A 12,916-nucleotide genomic window follows, 5' to 3' on the forward strand; every position below is an offset into this window, starting at 1 on the left:
GTTATCTCCATAAAATCATTTCTAAGGTCACCTTTAAGGATCTTTCTCCTGGTTTTCTCCTAGGATTTTTATGGTATTGAGACTTCAATTCTAGTATTTAATTTCTTTCAAGTTGATGTTTGTGTATGTTGTTAGATAATGGTCCAATCTCATTCTTTTGATGTGATATCCAGTTTTTCTGACACCATTTATTGAAGAAACCCTGCTTTCCCAATTGTGCATTCTTGGAATGGTTGCTGAAGATTAGTTGAACAAAGCCTGTGCATGCGTTCATTTAAGGGCTTTGTAAAATTGTCAAAAGAGTTAATATGCCCTAATCAATCTGCTAATAAATCATGAAATGATGTGGGTGGTTATGTTTTTTTCTCTTGATCTATACTGTGTATATGAATCCATTTGCTTCAAGTTTCCTAAATTTCAGATGAAGTTATTGTTTGTAAAAGGACTTTTAAAAGTCAGAGGAGGAGACACAGGTTCACGATGGCTTGGAGGGGAGGTGTTGTGCAGACCCTTCCCCTGACTGACTTTGGCCAACCTGTGACCATGGTGGGGCACAGCAGCACTTTCCTCCATCCTAACTCCAAGCTGGAGAAGCGCTTTCCTGTCAGAAAGCTCACCTGATGCGGAGTTTATAGATTAGGAGATCTTGTGAATCTTTAAAACCTTTAAATACAATATTTCCTCTTAGGGAAAACTAAAAAAAATTAACTAATTCATGTGTCCTTGCCCTACATTGTAGGAGAAGATTTTGAAGATGTACCGGCTCCAAAGACAGTTAAAGGTGAGGTTGTTATGGTTAGTTCATTTGCACAATTTCTCTCAAGGCTGAGATGTTTTGCCTGTATTGTTTTATTTAAATATTCTTGATCTAGTTCTCAGCTTTTCTAGGCAACATTTACATGGTAGAAAAAATGTTTAATAAAAAGATTTTAAATATTATTTAGGAAATATGTCTTCTTGCAAATCGAAGGAACTTCTTTACAACTAAGTATCAGATGTATTTATTGATTAACCTAGGAGAGCATTCCTTCACAGTTTTCCTTTCATAAAGGAGTACAAAATGACTATTTCATCAAGGATGACTTTTTACTAAGAAAATTTGAGATGTCATCTCTACTGTAGTACTATTTTAAAGGATGGAAGGGAAGGAGGAGAGAAAAAATAAAGATGAAGAAGGAAAGAAAAGGATAGGAAAGGAAGGCAGGATTCAAAGCCTCTAAACCAGAGGACAGGCACACTGAAAAACTGGCCATTTCCAGAAGAAAAGTCTTAATCAGATCTTTCTAGAACAAAATGTCTCCATCTGAGAAGTGAGGGTTTGAGCAAACTTGATGAGTTTTTATTGTTTTCTGAAGGTTTCCTCACTTCCTAGTTTAGACTTGACATAAAATGAGTACTTTCTATTTTACTTCCAACATTTTCTGTGGACAATGAGAGTTTGCTTAAGTGCTCTTCTGCCCATCAAAGTATAAGTGCTGTAGCAATGCCCAGACTTAACTATGTGGAAAGTTCTGTGTTGAGAAATGCACAAGGAAATAAATTGGTACCTAAGTGTTAAGAAATGAAAGCTGAGATTTTTCACTTGTTTTAAGACACTTTCCTGAGGAATTCATGAACTCTTGTTGATGGAAATGTAAATTAACACAGCAATGCCCTATGTTATGGAGATTGCTTTAAAAACTAATAATAGAACTACCATATGTTCTAACAATCCAACTGCTTGAATATATCCAAAGGGCATTAAATCATTATACCAAAATATTACTTGCACTCCCTTATCTATTGCTGCACTATTAATAATAGCTGAAGTAGGGAATAAACCTAGATGCCAATTAGCAGATGAATTAATAAAAAAAATACGGTACGTAAACACAATGGAATATTTCTTAACCATGAAGAGGAGTGAAATCCTGTCATTTGTAGCAATGTGAATTGAATTGGAAGTTATGATGTTAAGTGATATTAACTAGACACAGGAAAACCAAATGTTCTCACTCATCATTGATAGAAACTAAATATTCACTCTTACACAAGAACAGAGTGGAATTGTAGTCACTAGAGACTGGGACGTATAGGAGTGTGGGAGGGTGGATATAAGAAGTTATATAAGGGGACTGAGCACCTTTAGCAAAGAAGAATTAGTTTTGATTTTCTATAACGCAGTAGGGTAAATAGTGGTTAAAATAATGTAGGTTATATTTCAAAATGACTGAAAGAATAAGAAATTACCAACAAATAAAAATGATTAACATTTGAAAAGATGGAAGTTTCTAGAGCCAGATCCCACCCTTACCATATTATAAGTCTGAGCATCAAAGACCTCTTCACAAGAAACAAATTATTGTCATCCCTAAATGTCCTACATATTGGGGCCAATTTTCTATTTGAGAAATTGACCTAGCCTGCTGCTTCCTCTTCCATTGGTTGTCCTCCCAACTCTGGCTCTTTCCCATTAAATGTTACAAGGAAAGTCTGAATATAACCTGAATAAAATCCTAGAGTGTACTATAAAGAGGAAAAGTAGGTCCTGTTTCTTTCATATTGTGTAGACATTCTCAGGATATTTATTCTCATAAACAATATCTGTAAATGTGCTAATATTTACTTTCACATTTTTGTATCTTATAGAAACTGAAGACGTGTCTTCCCCAAAGAAGCAAAAAAGTGAGTTTATAATTAGGTTTCAATGATAAAGTCATTCTACGTGAAAGATGCTATGTATAAATTTAAGTTTTAGACCCTTTCAAAGTGAACAGTATTAGAATAAAAAGATTTTTAGCACAGATATGAAGGATAACATTAAAGTAGGTCATTTATATTTCAAAGTGAAGTTTGTCATTTTTTTGTGTGTGTCAGGCAAGAGGCACATAGTTGGGAGAATTACGAATAATGATCGAAGTGGCATTTATAGCCAGCCATTCTACACTGTTCTGATCCTGAGTACTCTGGCTGAATCCTGCTAAATGTGTGTTACTGTCTGCTGTATAATAGATCAGTTGAAGTGATATGCTGAACTTTTTTATATCAAGTAGAAGAAATGTAGAAATAGGTTTTAACAATTCAATTGCTGGGAAATTCACTTCTAAGACTTAAGGTTCTTATTGATTTTTTTAAAGATATATGGCAGGATCTTAACATTCAGTTTTTGGGATTCTTGATTTTAGAATTCTATCAACATTCATATGCAGTTGCAAAATTCAGTGTTCAGTTCCTGGGATTCTTATTATCCAAGTACCTCCAAATTAGACATTTTGTTCTGAAAGTAAAATGGTGTAAGTTTTGAATCTACATATGTATTAAATAAAATCACCACCGGCAGACTAGATGAAGCAATTTTAGTAATGGATATAACTGAAGTTTGATTCACATAATGCTTTAAAAGTAAAGAAATAGACATTATCTGAGAAAATGATGTCATTGAGTTCTTTATTGCCTCTTATATGTATTTCTGGAGGAAATTACTAAGATATGTTTTATAACAATAAATGCTTCTTACTCTGCATTAATAGTTTATTCACCAAAAAACTATTGAGTGTCTACTATATTCCAAATATTGCTTTAATTGCTGAGACTACTGCAACAGATAAGAAAGATATCAATTATAAAACTTCATATAATTAAGTTGTAAGAAATATAGAAAAATAGTCTTATGATAGTTTTGGGTATTATTAAAAATTCCATAAGAAAAGGAATTATATCTCAATCTGCATGTTTCCAATGTATACAGCAAACACTTTTCCAATTGATAACTAGTGATAAGTTACAGCTATGTAACATAGACACTTGAAATCTCTTATTTCATTAATGAATATTAAAACATAATTGAACAGGAATAGGGGGATTATGTCAATGCCAATTTTCTGGTTGGGATATTATAATACAGTTTTGCAATATACTGCCTTTTGTAGAAACTAGGCAAGCAAATAGTATGTCTCGGTATTATATTTTGCTTATGCATCTAATATTTTCCCAAAATAAAAATTTTAATTAAAAATTAAAAAATATTTTTAGTAAATAGCTATCAAATATTCTAAGCTCACTTGGGGACCTTATTACATAAAAAATAATACTTCCTATTTTTTTTTCACTATGAAGTTTTTCTATATAGCTTGGCATTCATGAGCCTTTTATATAAGCTCTAAATTTGCAACCATAATGATATTTTCATTATTAGCTTTTTCCATGTCCATTAAGTAAACAGGTCAGGACAGTGCCTACATTTATCTGAAGTGGATAAATGTCTCCATCCCTCTCTGGCCTGTCCAACCCCCCAAATCTCATAACCTCCACACCTGGGGAAGATGAGAGATGTGTTACTTCCTCTGTTTGATGCTAGAATAAAACAGAAAATAATCCTAGATCAGATGTTGTGGACAGAAGAAAAACTAAACATAAATTTTCTCCAAACTAATTTCATTCCTGAAAACCAAGTGACTGAGGTCACTGCTTCACTGATGGAGTCAGAATAATCCTTGCTGCTTCTCTCAGCTGCCTTCTACCCATGCTTGGCTTTTCCGGTTTCATAAGCCTAAGTCTCATATAGATTTGTCTACCTCTCCTAAGTCTCACATGATCACTAACTTTGTTTTCTTCTTTTACTGGCCCTCTGTAAAAAGTCTGCAAAAAAGTGATTGTTTAGAAGAATGCAAATGGATAGGACGCAAAACAGTGGAGCGAGCATCAGTAGGTGCTCAGGATAGAAGGGAGAGAATTAGCTCTCCATCTTTTAACAAAGCTGTTCCTGGGAATTGAGGATGAGTGCAGAGCTCACACTGAATCCACTGTACTATTCACCCCTGCTCATCTTTAATTTTCCTGTGTTGCTTTCTCCTCAGAGCTACTACCTGGGAGCATTTCCTAAAAGAATAATAAGCTGCCTCAGGAGAGCTCTTTTTAAAATGAAAACTAATGAAAATTTCAGGACCACTCTCTCTGTGACATAACACACACATGCGCACACCACACACACACGCACACACACACACACACACACACACACACACATTATTTAGAATATTGATAAGATCATGTTTTGAAACCTGTTCCTAGGTAACAGTCCCTAGATGGCTATGTACATCAATATACACCAAGTATTTTGATGTTCTTGTGCAAGCCATTTATATTATGAGTTCCTAAGGCCTTACCAGGAAGGATTTTTAAGTATCTCACCTATGCTGATGCATTTAATTTCCACTTTTATATATGGTTTTTGTTGTCTTGATTTTATAAATGAAGTTTCCAAGACACAGAGAGGTTTCATTAGAGGTTTACTTGCCAGTAGCTGTGTGGGTGATCCAACTGTGGAACCTGAGACTGTACCTACAGTGCCATATGACCTCAGTGATCTAGCTTTATTCCTGCTCATAAATTGTGCTTGTTTTAACAGACCACCATGCTTTCTTCCTTAGGTCCCATCAGTTTCTTCCAGTGTGTTTACTTGGATGGGTACAATGGCTATGGATTTCAGTTTCCTGTCACTCCTGCACAACGCCCTGGAGAGAACCCTGGCAAACCAAATTCTCCAGGACAGAAGTAACAGGGACAGTAGAAACACAAACATGACCCTTATAAGTGCTTTAAAATTATAAAAATGGGATCTTCTGTTTTGTTCACAGTGACACAGGCAATGGAAATCATGCAATCCAGTTTTTTTTTTTAAATAACATTTTACACTTCTGCCTGGTATAGAGACAGGGTAGTCAAAGGGATTGAATAATAAGCAAACATGTTGAAGGGTCTGGTGATCAAGAATATGTTATTACTGTTTGTTGCTTTGGAGTAGGAGATGCTTATATTTTTCTATTTCCACTCACTGGAAGGTTGCACACAAATCAATATAAAGTTTACTTCATACTGGTCTTTTAAATGTGATTGATGCAATTACAAAATGAAAATCCTGATTTCAGTTTGATTTTCATTTTTCAAATATAGACTGCATTCTAAGTTTAAAGGGTACAAAAGCTTATTTTAAAGTGACTCTTCTGTGTCATGTGGATATCTAAACTCACTTTACTTAATAAGATGATGCTGAATAGTTTCATTCTGTTCAATCTGTTTCTATTTTAGTAGTGTAAATGCTCTAGAATGGATAACACTTGCACCAAAGAGTGCTCCAAGTTCCTAGTGATATTCTTGGAGCTCAAAATGTCTCTGAACTTTAGACATGAAAAGATAGATAACAAATGCTTGGTGAATCTTATCTCTAAGATTAACCATGAACTACAATTAAGATATTTACTCCAGTAGATGTATACCTCCAATTAGGCAGGTCTGCTGAGTTATTTGTTTGAAATATAAGTAAATGTAATGGGGATTTTCAGATTTCTCCACACTGTTTCTTCATGAAAATGTCACCTGGATGAAACTTTAGATCAATGATTAAATGTGGGTGACAGATGCAAAATTATTTAATTTCACTTAAATATATTATCTTGGTGAAATTGTCTTTTCTTTTTCAAAATGAAAAAAATATGAGTGCCATCAAAGTTTAAGGGAGACATTTTAACCATAGTTGTCTTCATGAGATATCTTACTTGCTTTCAGGTAATCATTGCTCATGACATGGATGATGATTTTTAACTTTCTTGACATTGTATCACTGGAGATGACTGTTATGGTTTTGTCATCTTCCTAATGATACACATACTCAGGTTCTTACGACATTTTTCTATCAACTCTGAAAGTCATGTCTCTGCAATCTAATATCATGTTTACAATTGCAAATGAACTTACGACAAAGTAACTCATTAATAATTTGAGTTATTCTTTCGGGTGTTACAATGATTTTGCAAGGTCTAAGCTAGCCAGAACCTATATAGTCACGTGATTTATTTTCAAGGACTACGACCAACTAAGGTTGTTGAGACTCAAGGTATGATCAGTTTTACAAAAATCCTTAGTAATACATTCATTATTAATAATGGATTTTCACAGACTTTTGTGGAAGAAGTTGGTCTTGGCCAGGTAATGGGAGACCCAATATACACCACAAAAGCCAACATTACAATAAACCAGATTAATAGCATCCTTTTTTTTTTGTGGGGAGGGGGTGACCTGGAAGTGTGTAATTTCAGGTCTGACCAGATGGTACCATCTTTCAAAGCCCCTTCATATACTGATGTTCATTTATGAGTAGGACAGTAGATAATGTTTATTGTTCAACTGTTCCTCTACCTGTTATAATTACTAGGAAAAGGAATGGGAGAAAATATGATAGCCATCTTATGTGTTATAGCACAGAATGGTTTATCCATTGAATGGCTATCTTTCAATGACTATATATTGAGCAGTTACTCTTTCTATGCTATGTTAGGCACTGAACTTCATAAGAAAAATACAAGGATAATTCTGTTCCTACTGCTATCCTGACATAGTATGTGACCTTAAAAACCACCAAATGGACTGTTTGTGTCTCTCTGTGTAAAATAGGGATATCAAGATACACAGCCTCATATATCACATCACCTCATATCTTACAGAGGCACTATGAAGACTGATACAATATCTTGATATGGATATAATATTTAAGTAAATTTCTGAGTTGATACTTTTGGATATGGAACTGATTTTCTCTCTGAGAGGTTTTCTATATTACATTGTCATTTATTTCACTCTCATTGTGAAAACTGATATATATTAAAATGTAGTGTACTTTGTTGAAATTAGAATTAAAATGAACAATTTAAATGTAAACAGCATAATAATTATAAAGATTTATCTGATTTAAGTTATAATAATAGCACTTTAGATATGTCATCTAAACTGTCATCTGTAGGTTTCTATCAAATAAAAAATACTTTTGATCCTTTCAAGTTTGGTGTCTTATATTTTCAAAGAAAATTATAAATAATCAATTGGGTTTTTTTCTTTAATAGTTTCCTCATAGTTTATGACATATTGGTTTATTCATAGTTTTGTGTCATAAATGCTTAAATATGCAAGCATTAATAATTGTTTAATTCATATTTGCCCAGGAGATATGAGTTACCCTTTCCCCTAGTTACTCCATACCTTCATCTTTTCTTAGTAGTGGAAAGTGTGTGGAAAATAAAAATTAACTACCGAAAGTTATAAACTTTTTTTTCAGTCTTTATAAAGTCTGAAAAATTATCATTCAAATGAGGTAAAGATTTTTTGTAATTAACCCCTTGAAAAGTGCTTCTATGTTGACTCATTCCTGTATATACTTGTCAAAACTTCATAGAAGTACTGACCATGCATATTTAATGATTCAGTTTATTTTTTTGAGTAATTTGGCTGAGACAAAAAAAGCTAAGAGAATAACAAATACTGCTGATAGAAAACTCAAAGATCATCTGGTCAACCTGTCATATACAAAAAAAAATAGAAATATTTCCTATAGAAACTCAAATATTAAGCCAGGCACCTGTAATCCCTGTAGCTTGGGAGACTGAGTCAGGGGAATTGAGAGTTCAAACCCAGCCTCAGCAAGAGTGAGGTGGTAGGCAATTCAGTGAGACCCTGTCTTTACATAAAATACAAAATAGAGTTGGGGATGTGGCTCAGTGGTTGAGCACCCCTGAGTTCAATCCCTGGTATCCCCTGCCAGAAAAGAAACTCAATTATTTGCTCAAAGTCTCTCAAGTCAAAACAGGTCTACAATTTTAGTCAATTAATTACCAATGCTCTTGACTACTTTCCTCAGGTGTTACTATACCATTAGCTCCTTATTCTAGCATCCCATCCATCTTTCAAACTGTAAGTGTCAGAAATGTCATGTTTTATAGGAACACTTAATTTTTCTACTTGAATATTGAAAAGAACCATAAAAGTACATCTTACTCACTTGCTGTAGATATATAGAAAATGAATCTTGAGAGGTTAGGTGACACGATTAGGGATATCTTACTTATTAGTTGCAGAACTACATAAACTCAGTATTTTTTTCCTAATCCTGTACATATCCTTCCTGCCCAGTGTGACTCCTTATAATTCCTTTACTGTCTTAAGAGCTTCCTTCTATTATTTTTAAGCTTATTAAGACATGGAAACTGAGAACAACTTCCCCTAACTGGCTTCCTTGAGACCTTCTTTGTTCTATCCCTTTTAGAATTTTATCAATATCATCCTGTACCTCCCCCCTTGTTCATATTTTCTATAAAACATTAAAGTGTTGAGAACTACAATAGTGATTCTTGATTTCTAATACCACTGCATTTGACTCTAAGCCATGTTCCCTTCTCAGTATTATCAAATTCCTTATCTATGCTCTTTATTGAATTTGTAGCAAGAACTAATTACTTGCATCAAGTCATTGTGGCAATTTTTGCTTTTTTACTTACCACATCCAAAACATTCTTCAACAGCTTAATAACAGGTTGGTATACTAGTCCATGCTTCTGAGTACATCTGCCAGACAGCTGTGTTTTGAGAACCAGTGTGCTATGGTGGAGAGCCCACTGGACAAGTAGCCCTCAAACCTGAGGTTAGATTCCTGCTAGAAGTAACACTGATCATTTATCTTCATTGATCTTCATTTCTTATCTCTAAGTAAAAATAAATGCTCCTATGCTACAATGACTTTCATCTTTGTTGAGGTAAGTACCAACTATAGAGAATTTGCTGATAGGACCTTTGAGTTTTGTTATTAAGCAATCCAAATGTACCCTGAACCGAGGACCTCCTATTACTACGTGGTATGAACCAGAGCAGCAAGTAAAAATCAGAACTTCATAGGCATGAATAAAAATGGGAACATGGCCATTGGCAAAACAATTCCTCTTTTATAAAAATATTTCAATGCTTTGTGACATTTTTGTGGAGCTTTTATAAATCAGTGATAACAGAATATCCTTCAACCCACTGAATGAAAAGCTGAGATGGAACAGTGATTCACATACCCCAACACACTGTCATAAAATTCAGTATTCATTAAAAGGTCTAAAGGTGTTCCAGAAATGTGTGAGCAAATGATGTACTGAAATAAATACTAACTATAGCATCTGCAAACATTAAAACCTTTAGAATATGTCTTTTGTTCAGGAAAGGGGCATTGCATTCTGTCTGCTTATCTCTTATACACACACACACACACACACACACACAAACACATCCACACACACACAACTCATTGAGAAAGTACTTACATGTATTAAATGAAAACATGGATGCAATTGATCTGATCTGAATGGAAGATTTATTCTCTACAAATGATGTAATATTTTCTATAAGAGGAAGGGAAAGCTATGAATTTCAGCAATTTTGAGAAACAATGAAGCAAACAAACATATTATTTTCCTTTTTGGAACATGTATGTATGAAAGAATATTTTAAAATTGGGAATGTATGAACCTTGTTCAAAATCACAGTATATACATGGAGGGTATCCTTTCACCTCAGTTCCCTGCCCACTCCACTACATTCTACAGCAAATCACAGTTATAATCTTATGTATCTATTCTCTGCAAATACAAATAAAAACAAATATATATTTTTATTACACAGATATTACATATTATAGACATCATTTGGTACTTTCCCCTATTAAAATGTATTCTGAATTATTTTTATACCAGTATGTACAGGTCTTATTCATTAATGTAGCTAGATACAGATGTGGGTTGACCTTATACTTACAATGCAGTACATATGTTTCAAGTATAGAACTATATGCATTTATGAGATCATGACCTGGATCATAATACAGAACATTAATAGACCTCCAAAGCTTCAGTCTTAGCCCAGCCAGTAAATGGCTCCTGTTATCACTAGTCTGATTTCTATCATCAAATAATTATTTTAAGCATTTTGACCATTATATGAATGAAATTGTAAATTGCCTAGTTTTGGTGCTAGGTGTTTTTCTCAAAATTGCATAAGTGAGACATATTCACTTTGTTGTATGTACAAGTAATTTACTCTTTTTATTGCTTCATAGTATCCATGTATGTTTATACTGAGGAATTTATTTTACAATCTATCATATAAGGGAATTTTAGACTGTCTTCAGTTTTTTCTATTAAAAATATCGTGCTGTTAACACTCTTTTTAGTGTCTTTTACTGTATATATGTGTGCATGGGCAGGGGGGCATTATATACAAGAGGTAGAATTTCTGGCTTGGGGAGTAGAAGAATGTTTAGCAGATAATACTGACAATTTTCTAACTGGTTGTACCAATTTAAGCTCTATCAAGAAAGGATAAAGCCCCAGTAGTTCTAGATCATTGCCAACATTTATTATAATCTATTTTGCAATCCAGAGGCATTCAGTTCATGCATATCTTGTAAATTAGAATTCAAAGCTTATTTTTCCCCATGAACATAGAGACAACACAGCAATTTTTAATCCTGACAATTCTTTTCCACTGTGTTTTGTAACAGAAATGTATATGTGTGAGTTTCCACCTTCATATTAATTAAAGTAGACTTCAAGTCAAAGTACATCAAAAGGGATAAAGAAGGACATTTTATACTGCTCAAGTGAAACTTATATCAACAAGACATAACAATTTAAATATATATGCTCCCCAAAATGGAACATCTACCTTCATCAAACAAACTGTTCCCAAGTTCAAGAGTGAAATAGACCACAACACCATAATTCTGGGTGACTTTAACACACCTCTTTCACTACTGGATGGATCTTCCAAAAAAAAGCTGTAAAACAAAACTATAGAACTCAATAAAATAACTGATAAATTAGACTTAATTGACATATATAGAATATTTTATCTATCAACTAGAGAATACACTTTCTTCTCAGCAGCACATGAATCCTTCTCTACAATAGACCATATATCATGCCATAAACCAACTCTTTGCAAATACAAAAAAGTAGAGATACTAACCTGCATTCTAAAATAAATAAATAAGTAAATAAATATATTGTGTCCATCTACAACCAAAATAATAATAATAATAATAATAATAATAATAATAAAAGAAATAGAAAAAGCACTCATGAAATTCATCTGGCAAAATAAGAGTTCCAGAATAGGTAAAGCGAACCTTAGCAAGAAGAGTGAAGCAAGTAGTATCACTATACCAGAACAAACTATACTACAGAGCTATAGTAGCAAAAATGACATGGAATTGGCACCAAAATAGACTTGTAGACCAATGATATAGAATAGAAGACACAGAGACAAACTAACAAAATTACAGTTATCTTATAATAGACAAAGGTGCCAAAAACATATATTGGAGAAAACATAGCCTCTTCAACAAATGTTGCTGGGAAAACTGGAAATCCATATGCAACAAAATGAAATTAAACCCCTCTCTCTCATCATTCACAAAACTCAACTCAAAATGGATCAAGGACCTAGGAATTAAACCAGAGACCCTGCATCTAACAGAAGATACAGTAAGCCCAAATTTCCATCATGTCAGATCAGGCCCTGACTTTCTTAATAAGACTCCTATAGCACAAGAATTAAAATCAAGGATCAATATATGGGATGGATTCAAACAAAAAAGCTTCTTCTCGGCAAAAGAAACAATTCATGAGTTGAATAGAGTACTTACAGAATGGGAGCAAATTTTTATCACTTGCACATCAGATAGAATACTAATGTCTGGGATATATAAAAATCTCATAAATCTTAACCCCCCCCAAAAAAAAACCCAATCAATAAATGGGCCAAGGAACTGAACAAACACTTCTCAAAAGATGATATACAATCAATCAACATATATATGAAAAAAATGTTCAACATCTCTAGCAATTAGAGAAATGCAAATCAAAACCACTCTAAGATTTCATCTCACTCCAGTCAGAATGGCAGCTATTAAGAATACAAACAACAATAAATGTTGGCGAGGATGTGGGGGAAAAGGGCACACCTTACATTGCTGGTGGGACAGCAGTAAAATCTTGGCATTTGCAGGTAAATGGATAGAGTTGGGGGATATAATGCTAAGTGATTAGCCAATCCCAAAAAAACAAATTCCAAA

General features: G+C 33.7%; 1 protein-coding gene across 17 annotated transcripts in view; it reads left to right on the forward strand.

Moving 5' to 3' along the window:
* Trdn (triadin) overlaps positions 1-7,811 on the forward strand; it is a 356,336-nt gene extending 348,525 nt beyond the window's left edge. For all 17 annotated transcript variants that reach the window (XM_078019258.1, XM_078019265.1, XM_078019269.1 and 14 more), the window contains 3 exons: positions 740-781; positions 2,629-2,664; positions 5,409-7,811. In XM_078019258.1, the coding sequence (XP_077875384.1) occupies positions 740-781; positions 2,629-2,664; positions 5,409-5,536 (206 nt within the window). In that variant the 3' untranslated portion in view covers positions 5,537-7,811. The remainder of the gene's footprint in view (positions 1-739; positions 782-2,628; positions 2,665-5,408) is intronic.
* The last annotated feature ends 5,105 nt before the right edge of the window (positions 7,812-12,916 follow it).

The sequence above is a fragment of the Ictidomys tridecemlineatus genome, chromosome 8 (genome assembly GCF_052094955.1).
Source record: "Ictidomys tridecemlineatus isolate mIctTri1 chromosome 8, mIctTri1.hap1, whole genome shotgun sequence".
NCBI lineage: Eukaryota > Metazoa > Chordata > Mammalia > Rodentia > Sciuridae > Ictidomys > Ictidomys tridecemlineatus.